This window comes from Sycon ciliatum, chromosome 2 (genome assembly GCF_964019385.1).
Source record: "Sycon ciliatum chromosome 2, ocSycCili1.1, whole genome shotgun sequence".
NCBI classification, from domain to species: Eukaryota; Metazoa; Porifera; class Calcarea; order Leucosolenida; family Sycettidae; genus Sycon; species Sycon ciliatum.
Window position 1 is genome coordinate 14,154,650 of NC_088644.1, and position 17,093 is coordinate 14,171,742.

Here is a 17,093-nt window from a genome sequence, read left to right on the forward strand (position 1 = left end):
GGCAGCAAGAAAACGTGCAAGACAAGAGAAAAGGCAGTATTCCTCCTGGTTCTGGTTCAATGTTGTGGTCTCTTTTCAATATTCCTCTCTTCGTTTCAAAATGAGTTATCCAAAGACTCCCTCTAAGTCTGCTTCCCACAAGACTCCGCACAAGACTCCTCGGAGGCCCAATGCCGCGCGCGAAGAAGTGCAGGCAAGTCATTTGTGGTGTTTGACTGGAGGCGAACAATCCGTGAACATGAGGAGTTGGTCCTGTGTACTTGTCTTCAGGTGTTTGGTCGCTTGAGGCCTCTCCGCAGCTCTGAAAATGGACCATGCGTGCGTGTTGTCGGCAAGACTGATATGGTTCTGGTTGCGCCAGAGGTATGTATTCGTTGTGGCGAAAATCTACTCTAGTTCTTGACCGGTCGGCTAAATGTTAGTTGCCTTTATTCTTGTGTGCTCATTTCTAGGGCTCGTCTCAGTATGGCCGGAAAGCACAGGTGAGCGTGCACTGTCTCTCTGGGGGCGTTGCATGTTTCTTCAGCAGCTCCAATTATGCTGTATTATGCGAGTAGAGGAGCGGTCTATGTGATCATGTTAGTCTTAGTAATACAGTGTAGTACAAAGAACCGTACATGTCAGTCATGTAGTACATTGCCGACATAGACCGACTGTACGTACATGTACACGCACTCATTGCCAAAGCATGGTTATCTTATCTGACTGCGTTTGTCGTCCAGTGAGTACTATAATACAGTCAAATCTGTCGTAAGCGACCGCCCCTTGGTGCAAGAAAAAGCGGTCGCTTACGGCAGGTGGTCTCCTACGGCAGATGTATGGTAAATCCGGCATACCAGGTATATGCTTCCATGTACTCAAATCGACGAGAATAATGTGATTTTTAATATCATTTTTATTGGATATTCAACGACGACCATACCCGTATAGTACGCGTATGCGATATGGCAGTAGATCGACACTGCCTGGACTTGAGAGCTACAGCACAGCCTCAGTACAGGCTAGGCGCCAGTCGATCGCACTTGCAAGACAGCGCATTTTCACACTTTGCAGTTGACAGCGCACTGGCAAGTACAGTTTCGCACCTTACTGACGCACCTTACTGAACCTGGGTCGCGGTCGCTTACAGCAGATTTGAATGCAGCCACCGTGCATGAAATCGCGGTCGCTGGTCGCGCACAGCAGATGGTCGCTCTGGACAGATCAGTTTGTATGTGAAACCGTCGGTGCACGGAAAATCGGTCGCTAACGGTAGATGGTCGCCTACAGCAGAGGTCGCTAACGGCAGATTTGACTGTATGTGCTTCGTATGCCCTCCTTTCTGTGTGCAGCAGCATCAGCATTCATTTCAGCGTGCATTCGGCGCTGGCTCGTCACAGAAAGAAGTGTTTGAGGAGATTGGCTTGCCTCTAGTCCAGGACTTGCTAAACACCAAGAACGGTGAGCATCGGTCCTACCCGGGTGCATGTATTATGCTTGTTGGTTAAGGCAAATCCTTGCTACTCTACTATTCTGCCTTTGTTGTGCACGTGCGTGCTTTTTACTTTCTTTTCTTTTTTTGGACAGGTCTTCTTTTTGCCTACGGTATCACTGGCTCTGGTAAAACACATACTATGACGGGCGAGCCGCAGGATCCCGGAATTCTACCGCGGTGCCTTGACGTTATCTTCAACAGCATCCAGCATTTGCAGGCCAAGAAATATGTAAGAACATTGGTCATGACCAGATGTTCCGCTGTCACAAGTGCCATTTTGATTCCCAGCACAAGGACTACAGTGACACTTCAGTATAAAGTACATGTACCCTGGACATATACTCTGGGATTGAAACACGATTTGTGAGAACCCGGCCTTATGCTATACCGGTCCTTTGCCTTTGGATATCGTACATTACCTCAGCTATAAAGTACTTGCTTGTTTGGCTTTTGGTACCGTACGTTATGCTGAAGCTTGACTGTAATCCAGTGTCCTATTCCGCCCATAGTTATTGCATGTTTACAAGAAACGGAAAGATTTGTTTCAGCCGACACACCCACCCACCGCATTGACCGCATGCATCTCGTGTACAGGTAGAGGTCGGCTATAGGGTTTGCGGTTATAGTAATATACCCGTTATCATGTTACCATCTTCAAAATTTAAAAGCAAAAATATCTTTTCAACTCTTAACTAAACCGGTTATAAGAGTAATCTGCAGCGTGGTCATAGAGTAGATGCAGCTGTTATTTTGTACTTTACAAGTCCCGGTATGGTATTTACATGTATAATGCACATCTGTTTGTGTATGTGATCATGACTAAGTCGTAAAGTTATCACTTACATACTTTGAAGTACTACCCTGTCCAATTGCATGTAGTGATAATCGTCTATAATGATCAAATTTCACTTCTTCAAAAAACTACGCTATAAGTATAACAGATTTCTACCTGTACTGTACTAGACACTGCACAGGTTCAACCGGTTTCTAAACTAAGCAGAGGCCCCCAACTCGCTCCCAGACAGAATCTTTTCATTCTGCAATTATAACTGCGGACGACTTCTTACCGAACCTAAGTCCTGTGAAGCTCATGGATTTGGCAATCACCGATGGAGAATTTGTTGATTTAAACTAACATTATCAGTTTATGACCTGTGTTTGGGTTTTCTCTGTGCTGCTAGACTTTCATGTCCAATGGCAAGAACTCGTTTGAAATCAATACAGAGGCGCAAGCCGAAAGAGAGCGCAGGCGTCTGTATCCCGGCCGGAACAGGCGGCGGTAAGTAGCGGCAACACATTCCTGCGTATTGTCTGCTGGTCTTTTCTCCTTATCACAGCTCATGTGCGTTCTTTTGGCAGAATCTGAGTGTGCCTACTCTCGTAATATTGAGAGGCCGTGCACACACCCTGGAATCGTGTAGTGATTCTGGTAACGTGTCTCTGTAAATGAGGACGCGTTGGCCAATGGTACTGCACTTAGGGTTTAGGACGAGTACGAGTAATGGGGTGTGATGACGTAGCAGACACTGCTTATCACTGCTTAGTACATATAGATGTTAGGAGGGGTGAGTGAGAAGTGAACCTCCAGGTTGGTTAGCGCTGTCGAGCTGTGCTCAAGCTCCTGCACTGTCATGCCATTGAATGTTTCAGTTCTCCTGGTCAGTTTTGTGCTAAATTATGCACATCTCAGGCTGACTATTCAAGATCTAGTTTAGCTGGTGGACTCTTAACCCTCTAAGTGCCACGGTCAACGAAAAGAGCCCCTGGCTTGTCACCTGTCAAGTGCCACGGCTGCCGAAATGAGCCCTGTGTACTTCTAGTTTACAGTGCCACGGGCGACGTAGAGAGTCCGACACACTTCTGTGTGGGAATGCCAAGGCTCTATGAAGAGCCCGACGGAGGGGTATTTTTGGACGTGTCCTACAGTACCAGAGGTCTGTAGCTCCGTCCCACGCTTTTGACCTGGCGTTATCCGTGGGTGGAGGTATCTAGTTCAATAGAAAAAACCGGGTGTTCGTATCTATAAAAAGCGAGAAACGCTCGTTCAAAACTCAAACACTTTCGAGTGACAATGGCGACTCAAGGCGCAGCGCGAGAGGTAGAGATGACACAGGAGGAAGTTGACGGTGAAATCCACAGAATCTTTGACGGTGAGTCTGATGAGTCTGAGTTCGAAGGCTTCGATGTCGGCAGTAGCGAAGATGACGATAGCGACCTTCAAGGAAGCGACGAAGACGACGAAGAACAACCGCGAGTGTGGAACTGGCGGACCGTCACGGCTGACAACGACACCGCGGATGCGAGTGCATGGCTGCCGGGAGTAACTCGCCAACGTGGGCCAACGGCACAGGCCGATGAAAACATCTCGCCGGCAGACTGTTTCGCTATGATGTTCACGGATGAAGCCGTGGACATAGCCGTCACGCAAACAAATCTGTATGCGCAGCGAAAACTGGAAGCCCTCGGCGCTCACTTTCCAAGCTCCCGGATGCGCAAGTGGCATGACATCTCGTCACGCGAGATGAAAGTGTTTTTCGTACTCTTGCTCGCCATGAGCATCGTGGAGCAACCAGCGCTGGCAGACCATTGGACGACGGACTGGCTCTACCAGACACCCGGATTTGCCAAGGTTATGTCCAGGAATCGTTTCCAACTGATCCTGTCGTGCCTTCATTTCGTGGATAACACAACCATCGAGTATGACGAGCACGGCAGGTATCGAGACCCTCTCGCCAAGATTCGTAAATTCCTGGACATAATCGTCAAGCGCTTCAGACTGTCCTACTACCCTAAGAGGGATGTGTCTGTGGATGAGCAAATGATTGCGTACAAGGGTCGCCTATCATTCAAACAATATATGCCGGCCAAACCGACCAAGTGGGGCGTGAAAGCATTCGTCCTTGCGGAGCCGGGTACGGGATACATATACGAGTGGACTCTGTACACCGGCAAGGATATGGCCGAGGGCCGAGACGTAGCCATGGCCGACACATCGAAGGGCAGTCAGATAGTGGCGAAATTGGTTCGACACCTCGGCCAAGGGCACGTAGTGTACATGGACAATTATTATTCGTCACCTACCTTATTTCAGTGGCTGTCGTCGCGCCGTGGAATGGGAGCTGTCGGCACAGTGAGAGTCAATCGGAAAGGGCTTCCACCAGCATGTAAGGACAAGAAAAAGAAGGGCACGCCGCCGAGATTCTGGAGAGATGAAACAGTTCTCACATGCTCCTGGCCGGACAAGAAGCAAGTGACAGTTCTCTCGACGATTCACTCTTGTGAAGTTGTCGATGTAGATATTCGCGACCGGCGTGCGCCTCAAGGAGTTCGGTCCGTGAAAAAGCCATCATGCATCGCCAGCTACAACAGTTTGATGGGCGGCGTGGACGAGGCGGATCAGATGCTGAGCTACTACGCATTCCCGCATCGTCACCGCCGTTGGTACCTGATCCTTTTCCATCAGCTGCTGGAAATTTCGGTGCACAACGCAAAAATAATCTACAACGCAATGACAGGCAAAGACCTTGACGGAAAGGAATTCCACAAGGCGCTCATCGCTTCCCTGTTCACTGAAACACAGTGGCCGATTGGTGAACCACGTCGCAGATCTGTACCAGCAACTACTGACGATGTGGACACAGCTCGGCTAACTGAGCGACACTTTTGTACGCAGCTAGCTGTTGAAGGGAAGCGAGACTGCGTTGTGTGCAGCAGACGACCGGACCACCGGAAGCAAACTAGCTGGCAGTGCGTGCAGTGCGTACGCATGATGTGTCCCGGTGAATGCTTCCAGCGCTTTCACACCCTGCACGACTACAGAGTACGGTACGCGGACTAGTGCATAACCTTGCGCTACTGCTGTGAAATTTAGCAACTATCTCCATACCACAAGCAGTTTTTGCTACGTTGTACCGCTGCTGCAAACTAAGTTTGTGTATGTGCGCATTTCCGTCTTGCTGACTTATTTTCACTTTGACACTGCTGCATTCATTGGCATTACTATTTTTCTGCATGCTGAGCTCTGAAACATGTTGCTGATGATATTCTGAACATATCATGTATACATTATCTTTGAGTAGTAGCAATATATCACCATCACTTGCCGTCCTGAAGTTTATAACTGTAAAATAGCACAATTGCAAAAATCTGCGTGGCACTGAGGGAAGGGTGAGAACCAGCTGACCGTGGCATTCAGAAAGTACTCCTGCTCAGCTGATCGTGGCACTTGACAGGAAAATCTTGTCAACCACTTATGGCACTTAAAGGGTTAACACATAACTATTTCCCCCGTGTTTTCCTCTCTTCCTCTATATACCGCCTTGGCTCACCATCTTAGTTCCTAGAATATAAAGAGTCATATGTCTAGGAGATTGTCGAGTGGTATGTGTCTTGTAGGCACTCGCACTCTTCTTCATCTTCTACTTTATGACCCCCTGAGCTGTGAATTTGTGCAGCATTTCTGCTGTTGCTATTTCTCTCACTTTGATTGACTTCTTCACCTCCGCATTGCCAGCACTTCAAATTATAAAACAAGTTGCTAGCTCTGCCAGGACTTTCGTTTACAGAGAACGGTGTAGTGGTGGCAGAGTGTGCTGTTGCCAGTTGGGTACTATTCTCCAAAACACTGTTGTTGAACAGATCCCGTGTGTTCGACTGTGTGCTGTTTTCTACTTTCTCACTTCCCGCAGCCACGAGGAGACTAGTGTTGCAGACACTGTTCGTATTCCTGATTCAATTGTATTCGATGATGTAAGTTCAGCTGTAGTTTTGGAAAGGTTTCTTCATAATGCAGGGGTGGATTAACGTTTCAGAACGCATAGTTCTCTGGGTGCTGCGGCGAATGGTTGTAGTTCCAAGGAGCTGTGTGGTTTGATTCAAGAAAGTAAAGAACAGTACAATAGGAAACCGAAGTTGTGTTTGAAGCATTGAAGATGATACTAGTATGCATGTTACATTTGATATTCTATTTTTCGTTAGTATTCACTGATTCCATTCATGATTTGACCACAGCTTACCACCGACTTAGGCACCCTCCCTATCCACCCTGTCGTAATCTACTGCACTCCGTCAAGGCCACTGGTTCCCTCAATTTGTGTATATTCTGTATATACATGTGTGTGTGTGTGTGTGTGTGTGTGTGTGTGTGTGTGTGGACGTGTGTGTGTACGTGTGTGCGTGTGTGTGTGTGTGTGTTTTGTTCTTGACACCAGGTTGATCCCGATTCTGTGTACGGTGTTGTGGTGTCATTTGTGGAGATTTTCAATGATTACGTCTTCGATCTGCTGGAAGATGCAAAACCAGATAAAGACATGCGTGATAAGTAAGTGCGTTCACAACATCCTAGCTCGATTTTCCAACCCCATTGATGGAAGCAATGAGAGTTTATGCACAAAGCTGTACCTGAAGCTTGTACACTGACCAAATGTCAAAAGGGATGAGGTCTGGTGAACTTGCAACCGGTTCTGCATTGCAGCACGGCCTTGTATGATCATGCTACGATACAGTCGTGGTCCTTTCCTGATCCATACCCACAGTTGCATACTCCTAGTTGTGGACTCTTGTTTTGATGTACTCCTGACCCTCGCCCATTCCTATGTTTGTGCTATTCACCGCTCCAGGGGCCCGCAAAGTAAGAGAATGCGTGAAGACACAGGGCGGCACCAAATGTACGTCAGTGACGTGACCGAAGTACCCGTAACATCTACGGAAGAAGCATACGAACAGCTTGTCAAGGGTATGTGACCTGCTGTTGATACCGGTACAAGGGTATGTGACCTGCTGTTGATCACGGAGGGCCCCGCAATGTTTTCACCGTCCTTGAAATGTTCCAGTGACACTTTTTCCGATGGCAGTAATGGAACGTACAGGGGCGTGGCTGGTCCCCCGTTTAGCGGGGTGCAAGGCTGCATATGTGTAGGATGGCTGGTGCATGTCACTCATGTCACTCTTATCTTCGCACTGTTATTGACTGATCAGGCCACGCTACTTGTCCATGGGGCAGGTGTTTCCTTCATGCATTGATCTCCATCGGACATGGATGTTCCTTAAATCCATCATATTATGTACATGCCTACGTGTTTCTCATCTTGGTTTTGAACCTGTTGTGTGTGTGTGTGTGTGTGTGTGTGTGTGTGTGTGTGCCGCTGCACTTTAGGTCAGAAAAAGCGTCGCGTGGCGCATACTCAGCTGAACCATGAATCCAGCCGCAGTCACAGTATCTTCAACATTCGTCTTATCCGTGCGCCTCTGGATGAGGCAGGAAAATCCGTTTTGTTGGTACGTCGCTACGCTTTGGTCACAGCACATTTGGGACGTCCAGTTCGAGCCTAAATGGGGCTGGCTTTTTCAGCTCACTGACATATTGCGTCCCTAAGTGTGAAATGGGATGCGGCCTACAAAGTTATTATAGAGCAAAGTTTGATGTTCTGGTCTGGTCTGGTCTGGTACGAGGGAAACATAATGCAGTGAATGGGATTTCTGGTCTTTGACAGCCAATTTGGGAGTGGGTCTGATCTACTTACCTCCCACTGATTCAGGAGCTGCCCCTTGATGGGTGGTGGTGTTTCTATGGATGTAGAAAACTCAGTCTGCCTAGGTCCCATGCCAACCGTGAGTGTTTCTAGTTCGATGATTTGTTGCAGTTATCTTCTACGGTAAAGCAGAAATACTCACCCGGAATCAATGTCATCCTGTCCAAAGACTGAAGTTAACTCCTGACTGACGACGATTTGCCAAGCCCTTCAATAAGTTCATGGACGAAATGGATTGAGCTGCCATTCTTCAAAGTTGGACAAAACTGATTATCTGCTTGTTCCATACGTGCTGGCCCATTTGTGTGTATTGTGTATTACCCATTGCAGAATGCCGACTACCTCCGGGTTAGCCAGCTTTCTCTGGTGGACTTGGCAGGGTCAGAACGTGCTGTCCGCACGCAGAACGTCGGTGAACGCTTGCGTGAAGCTGGTAGGTGTTTGTCTGCTCGTTGTATAATGTAGCTACTTATCCACTCGGTCCCTGTGTGTACAAGTCTACATGCTTGCATGTGCGTGCATGTGTGCATCTGCTCGTCCACAAATACGCACATACATGCACACATAATTTGACGCAAGAAATTCGTTTCCTTGGAGGTTTTAAGTCTGCATACCTCAAGTGGAGACTGAGCACGGTAATTATGTGCAGGTACATGTATGGCTCTGACAAAAGAACAAGACAACTACTGTACATATCACAGTGTACCAACATCAACATGTGCAGCATGTCGATGCAAGCATGTGTAGCAATGACCGAACACAGCGGGTGACTGCCTCCCCCATTCAGTGCCATTTTTCATCACGATGATATATCTACACAGCCGTCGCTCACGCTGAACTTCACTGTGCTGAACAACTCCTTGGTGCCACACATGCTCTGGCTAGCATTCGCCCATGCCGCAATGTGTGTTCCTTCTGCTGCTGCTGCTGTTGTCTGTGTTAGGGAATATCAACCAGTCTCTGATGGTACTGAGAACGTGTTTAGAGTGTTTACGAGATAATCAGAACAAACCTCCCGAGCAACAGAAGGTTAGTGATTTAGTGCTATCCTAGGCTAAGCCGTCATGAAGGGATTGTCTCAAGGCGATCTTCCGATTTCTTCAGTTATGTTAGACCGGTGTTTGTGTTGGCACGAATGCTAAATGCACCAGTAAGCAGCATGTTAACATGGCAGAACTTGTTATGTAAAATACCTCTTTGTTGACATTACCATGGACACTGACCTATTCATGAGATTGGTGGTACTTGGACCCCCGGCACATCATGCTAATACCGTATATTCTCTATTATAAGCGCCGTGCTTATATTTTTTCAACACCCCTCTACCCCGCGCTTATATTAGAGACTGCGCTTATATTTTTTCAACCAATACATCCATACAGGTCGAGAAGAAATACATGCTAGATATCATGCATGCAGCATTGATTTCCACCAAGACTGTGCTAATAATAGAGACTGTGCTTATAATGTTTCGAAAGGTGCTCACAGTGTGCTAGTATTAGAGACTGTGCTAGTAATGGAGACCTGTGCTTATAATAGAGAATATACGGTATGTCCTCTGAATGCATAAGTTGTTAGTTTCTGATTTCATGTGGCCCACAGGCATGTGACCATCAGGAAAGTGTTTCTGATCTCCTGAATAATAGTCTCCCTCGGTTTAGCCATACTAAGCAGTGTTGTTATGTGTTGGTTCTCATTGACTTTCTAGATCGTGCCATACAGAGATTCCAAGATAACCCAGCTCTTCAAGAACTTCTTCGAGGGAGATGGCAAGGTAGGGGTTTCTGCTGTTGGCTGAGGTTTATGTAGGGACACATTTATCTATGGACCTGGATTGTCACCCACATGGATGTATAGTCATGGTGTGGCCATGTCTCAGTTGTGCTCGTTTCTGTTCTGTGCACATGCCATGTTGAATGTATGTGTGCATGTGTATGTGTGTGTGCACGTGTGTGTGTGTGTGTGTGTGTGTGTGTGTGTGTGTGTGTGTGTGTGTGTGTGTGTGTGCAGGTCCGCATGATCATCTGCTGCAGTTCGTCCAACTCTGACTTTGATGAGATGCTGGTAAGCAATAGTGTGCATTGCGTCATGTGTGCTGCTATCCTCTGTGTGCTATCCTCTGTGTTGCCTTTGTCTGGGGCAACATCTGTGGAACGGATTTGGGCGTTGTGTGAAAAGGCACAACATGCGTGTTGGGGAGGGGGTAGGCAGATTCAAGTTTAGGGATACTGAAAATTGCGTGAGGAGTATGTATGTGTGCGGATAGATCCTGAGAGAAAGTTGTGCTGATATCACTGGCTGGAACGGGCATTTGGGGACACTTGTGATACGTACATGTACAGTTGCGCTCGGTGAAATCCAACCCTGAGTGCATATTTGGCGCCCTCAACTTGCACGGCCTGAAAGTGGAATGAATGCGGCTGGACGTACACATACAATGATGTAATCAGAACTGGTCCACGGTGCCAGCTTTGCACTTTGGGTCGGATTTCACCGAGCGCAGCTGTAGTTGGGAGTCCCATGCAGGCGTTGCGGAACTTGCAAGCACGAAAATGGCACCCGCTCTGATTCATAGAGGTTGCAAATCGGCGGATGTGAGCTGGGTTTATGCTGATTCCGGGTAGAGCATTTGCTGGCGAACTGGGGTGTTTTCACGAGCACTTGACCGGTGATGCATCGGGTAGTGCAGTGTGACGATGACATTGTCAGGCCAGCCATTGTGTGTGCGTGTGAGCAAGTGTGCATCACACACCTCATTGCACCCACACATGACCAGTCACTGGTAGTATATAGAGGCTATGTACTGCATAACTGGTAAGTGCTTGAGGGCACTGACTGCCCTTTTGCGTTGAGGGTCGCACCTTGAACAGGTGATGAGAGCTTAAAAGTTACTGTATACTGTAAGACATGTATATATAACGAGGAAGCAAATCTAACGTTTTAACGGATGACATTTCTTCGTTATAATAAGATCCGTTGAGGCCGTACTGCTTCATATATGCTGTGTGTGGACATGGCAGAATACTGCAAGATCGTTAAAGGGGAAGTATACCCTAAAATCAAATTTTCACCAGTTGTAGTCTTCTGGGTGCTGAGTCGAATGGTCTTGGTCCGAGGAAGCTGCGATGCTCCCTTCCTACTTGAATCCCAATCGAACTCGCGCACTTCCACCGAAACTGGGTGACTGCGCCCTACGAGATGGGGATTTGTATGCAAAATGTCACTAAAAGCGCCATTCCGTTCTTATAAAAGCACGGATGACCGCGATTGGCCCATATGTTGTAGTCTTTTGGACGCTGAGTCGACTGGTTTTGGTCCGAAAAGGCTGCGATGCAGCGTTTCTCCTTTATTCCCAATCGAACATGGTTGAACAAGCGGTCACGTGCTCCTGGGTGCCCAAATCACCTGGTCACCGCCCCAGCAGGCGACAACTTTCACACCAAGGTTCAACTCGAGTTCAACTCGAGTGACAGGAGTGCACCCAAAAAAGGTCAAACAGGCTAGTATTAGTAGTAAGTTGTACCCTGCAGGCACGGTGACCAGGTGACTGGTGTACGCAGGAGCACGTGACCGCTTGTTCAACCATGTTCGATTGGGAATAAAGGAGGAACGCTGCATCGCAGCCTTTTCGGACCAAAACCAGTCGACTCAGCGTCCAAAAGACTACAACATATGGGCCAATCGCGGTCATCCGTGCTTTTATAAGAACGAAATGGCGCTTTTAGTGACATTTTGCATACAAATCCCCATCTCGTAGGGCGCAGTCACCCAGTTTCGGTGGAAGTGCGCGAGTTCGATTGGGATTCAAGTAGGAAGGGAGCGTCTCAGCTTCCTCGGACCAAGACCATTCGACTCAGCACCCCGAAGACTACAACTGGTGAAAATTTGATTTTAGGGTATACTTCCCCTTTAAAGGGGAAGTTAAGGCAAAAATTAAAATTTCACCAGTTGTAGTCTTCGGGGTGCTGAGTCGAATGGTCTTGGTCCGAGAAAGCTGCGACGCTCCCTTCCTACTTGAATCCCAATCGAACTCGCGCACTTCCACCGAAACTGGGTGACTGCGCCCTACGAGATGGGGATTTGTATGCAAAATGTCACTAAAAGGGCCATTTCGTTCTTATAAAAGCACGGATGACCGCGATTGGCCCATATGTTGTAGTCTTTTGGACGCTGAGTCGACTGGTTTTGGTCCGAAAAGGCTGCGATGCAGCGTTCCTCCTTTATTCCCAATCGAACATGGTTGAAGAAGCGGTCACGTGCTCCTGGGTGCCAAAATCACCTGGTCACCACGCCAGCTGGCGACAACTTTCACACCAAGGTTCAACTTGAGTGACAGGACTGCACCCAAAAAAGGTCAAAACAGGCTGTAAGTTGTACCCTGCAGGCACGGTGACCAGGTGACTGGTGTACGCAGGAGCACGTGACCGCTTGTTCTACCATGTTCGATTGGGAATTAGGGGCGAACGCTGCATCGCAGCCTTTTCGGACCAAAACCAGTCGACTCAGCGACCAAAAGACTATAACATATGGGCCAATCGCGGTGATCCGTGCTTTTATAAGAACGAAATGGCCCTTTTAGTGACATTTTGCATACAAATCCCCATCTAGTAGGGCGCAGTCACCCAGTTTCGGTGGAAGTGCGCGAGTTCGATTGGGATTCAAGTAGGAAGGGAGCGTCTCAGCTTTCTCGGACCAAGACCATTCGACTCAGCACCCCGAAGACTACAACTGGTGAAATTTTAATTTTTGCCTTAACTTCCCCTTTAACATATCTTCTCGTTAACCTATGAATTTTGGACAATCGTTAAATTTGCGACTCGTTATAATAACATGTCTTACAGTATCACCTTATTTTCGGTGTTGTAAAATTTCGGTAAAAGCCAACCCCTGACCTTTCGGTGTAAGGATAAATTCGATATGCATGGTACCAAAAAAAAAGGCTCTTGCACTACCGTAATATCTCCGGCTAGCTGGCTAGGCTCCACATGTACATGTATGTATAATTATGTAGATATTGTACTATACCAGTAGACAAGTTGATTTTTTTAATTGGACAGTGATTTTCATGATTTTTTTACATATTTTTGGTATTTCGGAAAATTTAGGTGTAATGTTAAATTAGGTGATCCAAGACGAGTACCGAAGTTACCGAAATTTAAATTATACCGAAATAAAGGTGTTATACAGTATGCCCAGAATAATGTACCATATTTCTGTTTTATGTCAATTTGGAGTTACCTGTGCTGGTCTGTGCATTTGTTCTTTTTTGTGTGTGTACTGCAGCATGTGATGAAGTTTGCCGAGGTTACTCAGGAGGTCACCGTTGCAAGGAGTCAGGCAGTCAAGTAAGGAAATGGGTTTGGTCAAGTTTTCTGACTTTCAATGCTTTTTGAAAGTCTTGGCTTCGTCGGCGACACGGCAAACACTAAACTTGGATAAACCTAGGGTATTCCTCTTTCCTTTTTTGTTGTTGTTGCTTTGTCTTCTTCGCTATTGGTCAAATATACCCTGGTTGTGTGTGTGTGTGTGTGTGTGTGTGTGTGTGTGTGTGTGTGCGTGTGCGTGTGCGTGTGCTTGGATGTGTGTGTGTGCGTGTGCTTGGATGTGTGCCCAATGGCTTGACTTGATCAGGTTCGACATACCGGGACTGGCTGCTGGCAGGCGGCAGAGTAAGTTCTTAGACCCTAATTGTCAAGGATTTCTGCTTAGAGATTTCACTCTGTTCCTCGATACAGCTCTTGGCCCCTTGTTGGATACCCTATTGGCAAAGTCTTGGACTGATAGCCACTATTAAAATATGTGTTTGAGTTCAGTCATTTTGCTGTTGAGTGTACTTATCGCTCTGTTCCGGAGTACGTGCAAGGGTGGTGGCACCACACTGCTCGCTGGTCTGTGGTTCTGCTCTTGGCTCCTTGTGACCCTGTCTACTAGTGTACACCTGAGCCACTATGTACAGCACTGTACTGCACTGCACTGTACTGTACTGCATTGGCAGCAAACATTGGGACTTTTGGGCACTAAATATACGTGTTCATGTGGAGTCATTTTTTGCTGTTGTGTGTTTCTTGTCTGTTTGCTTGCTGCTCGGCAGTCAACAACGCTCTTGAGGCTATGGCAGGTAAATTTCATGTTTTCATCAAATATAAGTTTCCGTGCATGGCACGGTAAGTGGAGTTAGCAACACACCAACATCCTTGCCATAAGCAACACTTGTACATGCATAACATGCACGCACTCCGAATTCCCGCGTTTCCGCACGGGACTGTGCGGAGCATGCGCATTACTCCAATTCGCCATGCTGTTGTTTCTTGCTCTTCGCTTTGCTGTGCTGACGGTCAAATTGTTTGACTATCGCGGCCAGTTTCTGATCAATATCCGATCAACCATGTCTCTGTCAGTGAGCGATGTCCAGCCAAAACGCTCCGTTTGCTTTGCTGCGCCGACGCAGTGACGGTCGAATTGTTTGACAATCGCGGCCAGTTTCTGATCAATATCCGATCAACCATGTCTCTGTCAGTGAGCGACGTCCAGCCATAACGCTCTTTGCTTTGCTGCGTTGACGGTCAAATTGTTTGACAATCGCAGCCAGTTTCTGATCAATATCCGATCAACCATGTCTCTGTCAGTGAGCGATGTCCAGCCAAAATGCGCTCTGCTGAGCTGCGAAACGCACTGGCATCCCGCAATTATTTAGACCCGACAGGAACAAAACCTACTCCGCGGACTCACCTGCTCGAGTTGAAGTTGGCTCCAGACTACCGTACGCGAGGACTTGGCCGCTCCGGCAGCGGAGCAGAACCTAGCCGAGGCAACTGCAGCCCCATCCCTGGCCTGGGAGACTTTAGTCGGGAGGAGGTTCGCGACGCATGGAGCACGTATTGTGCGACTTACGCAGCAGCCCACCCCTCCAGGGCCCCCGGAGCTGTTTTCGCACCAGCCCATAATCTTGAAGATGGCTCGGAAATTTAGGTCCCTGATGCTGAGCTCTCCTCTCTAAAGCTGACACGAAGTATGCCTGGCGGCTTTGGCCTGTTTCCCCTCATGTCTGGCCCCGGCTTGGCATTTTTGGGAAGGTTCGTACCATGTAGATAAGGCACCACCATTTGGCCTTAGATCCTCCCCCTTCCGTTCAACAGACCGGCTGATGTGGACTCTCAGCCCAACGGCGACTCTGCAATGATCCTGCTAAGTCTCTTACTCGTCTTCGAGTACAGCGCTTCCGGACTCTCAGCCCATCTACCGACGCAGTGCTGACACACCCTGCACAGTCCACCCTCCAGCAGTTGACGACGCAACCATGGACCTCATCCGCCAGGGCCTGGCGGCCAGTTCCAGCATAACTTGCGCTTCGCTGCCGCGCTCCGAACACTTGTCGCCCTGCGCCAGGGCAAGCCACACTCAGGGACTGATCAGTGCCGGCAGCATTGTTCCAGATCCTGTACTTTGAGTGCATTGCCCACTGTGCTAATGGCTAGCCGCATTGGACGGCACTCACATCAATTGCAGTGTAATAGTAATGCAGATAAATCCTGTTTGGGTCAGGTTGTCAGCGCTGCCGGACTCGCATCCCAACTGCCGAAGTGGTGCCGACACAACCAGCGCAGTCCACCCTCCAGCAGTTGACGACGCAACCATGGACCTCATCCGCCAGGGCCTGGCGGACAGCTCCAGCATGGCATGCGCTTCGCCGCAGCACTCCGAACGCTTGTCGCCCTGCGCCAGGGCAAGCCAACCTCAGGGACTGATCAGTGCCGGCAGCATTGTTCCAGATCCTGTACTTCGAGCACATCGCCCACTATGCTAATGGGCAGCCGCATTGGACGGCACTCACATAAATTGCAGTGTAATAGTAATGCAGATAAATCCTGTCTGGGTCCGGTTGTCAGCGCGTCTGGACTTGCAGCCCAACTGCCAAAGCGGTGCCGGCACAACCAGCGCAGTCCACCCTTCAGCAGTTGATGACGCAACCATGGACCTCATCCGCCAGGGCCTGGCGGGCAGCTCCAGCACAACATACGCTTCGCTGCAGCGCTCCGAACGCTTGTCACCCCGCACTAGGGCAAGCCATACCCAGTGACTGATCAGTGCCAGCAGCATTGTTCCATATCCGGTACGTTGAGCGCATTGCCCACTATGCTAATGGGCAGCCGCATTGGACGGCACTCACATCAATTGTAGTGTAATAGTAATGTAGATAAATCCTGTTTGGGTCAGGTTGTCGACGCTTCTGGACTCGCAGCCCAACTGCCGACGCAGTGCCGACACAACCAGCGCAGTCCACCCTTCAGCAGTTGACGACGCAACCAGGTACTTCATCCGCCAGGGCCTGGCGGACAGCTCCAGCACGACATACGCTTCGCTGCAGCGCTCCGGACGCTTGTCGCCCCCGCGCCAGGGCAAGCTACAACCAGGGACTGATCAGTGCCAGCAGCGTTGTTCCAGATCTGGTACGTAGAGCGCATTGCCCACTATGCTAATGGGCAGCCGCATTGGACGGCGCTCGCATCTATTGCTGTAAATAGTAATGCCGATAAATCCTGTTTGGGTCATGTTGTATTTTTGGGAGAACAGTAAGGATCGTGAGTCAGGCCGGCATTGAGCCAAGTGCGCCTATATTCGCTCACAAGTGCATCCTTTAAGCCATCCCGTAAGGGAGAACAGTAGGGATCGTGGGTCAGGCCGGCATTGAGCCAAGTGCGCCTACATTCGCCCACAAGTGCATCCCTACTGCATGCTCGTGTATTGACACATCTGAATTCAACAGTAGGGATCGTGGGTCAGGCCGGCATTGAGCCAAGTGCGCCTACATTCGCCCACAAGTGCATCCCTACTGCATGCTCGTGTATTGACACATCTGAATTCAACAGTAGGGATCGTGGGTCAGGCCGGCATTGAGCCAAGTGCGCCTACATTCGCCCACAAGTGCATCCCTACTGCATGCTCGTGTATTGACACATCTGAATTCAACAGTAGGGATCGTGGGCAGGCCGGCATTGAGCCAAGTGCGCCTACATTCGCCCACAAGTGCATCCCTACTGCATGCTCGTGTATTGACACATCTGAATTCAACAGTAGGGATCGTGGGCAGG

The 17,093-nt window shown here is 48.8% G+C and overlaps 1 protein-coding gene across 5 annotated transcripts in view; it reads left to right on the forward strand.

The window, feature by feature from the left end:
• The window catches only part of LOC135808867 (kinesin-like protein KIF23), a 27,838-nt gene continuing 10,745 nt past the window's right edge, over positions 1 to 17,093 (forward strand). For 2 of the 5 annotated variants that reach the window (XR_010552135.1, XR_010552136.1), the window contains exons 1-17: positions 1 to 193; positions 271 to 363; positions 453 to 482; positions 1,332 to 1,440; positions 1,567 to 1,703; positions 2,656 to 2,753; positions 6,163 to 6,223; positions 6,685 to 6,794; positions 7,093 to 7,208; positions 7,629 to 7,750; positions 8,335 to 8,437; positions 8,948 to 9,033; positions 9,713 to 9,778; positions 10,015 to 10,068; positions 13,288 to 13,349; positions 13,636 to 13,673; positions 14,096 to 14,122. Coding sequence is in view for 3 of the 5 variants with exons in the window: in XM_065322107.1 (XP_065178179.1) it covers positions 101 to 193; positions 271 to 363; positions 453 to 482; positions 1,332 to 1,440; positions 1,567 to 1,703; positions 2,656 to 2,753; positions 6,163 to 6,223; positions 6,685 to 6,794; positions 7,093 to 7,208; positions 7,629 to 7,750; positions 8,335 to 8,437; positions 8,948 to 9,033; positions 9,713 to 9,778; positions 10,015 to 10,068; positions 13,288 to 13,349; positions 13,636 to 13,673; positions 14,096 to 14,122 (1,405 nt within the window). In the remaining 2 variants the exon portion in view is untranslated. The remainder of the gene's footprint in view (positions 194 to 270; positions 364 to 452; positions 483 to 1,331; positions 1,441 to 1,566; positions 1,704 to 2,655; positions 2,754 to 6,162; positions 6,224 to 6,684; positions 6,795 to 7,092; positions 7,209 to 7,628; positions 7,751 to 8,334; positions 8,438 to 8,947; positions 9,034 to 9,712; positions 9,779 to 10,014; positions 10,069 to 13,287; positions 13,350 to 13,635; positions 13,674 to 14,095; positions 14,123 to 17,093) is intronic. The other 3 variants (XM_065322107.1, XM_065322109.1, XM_065322108.1) reach the window with 2 other exon arrangements.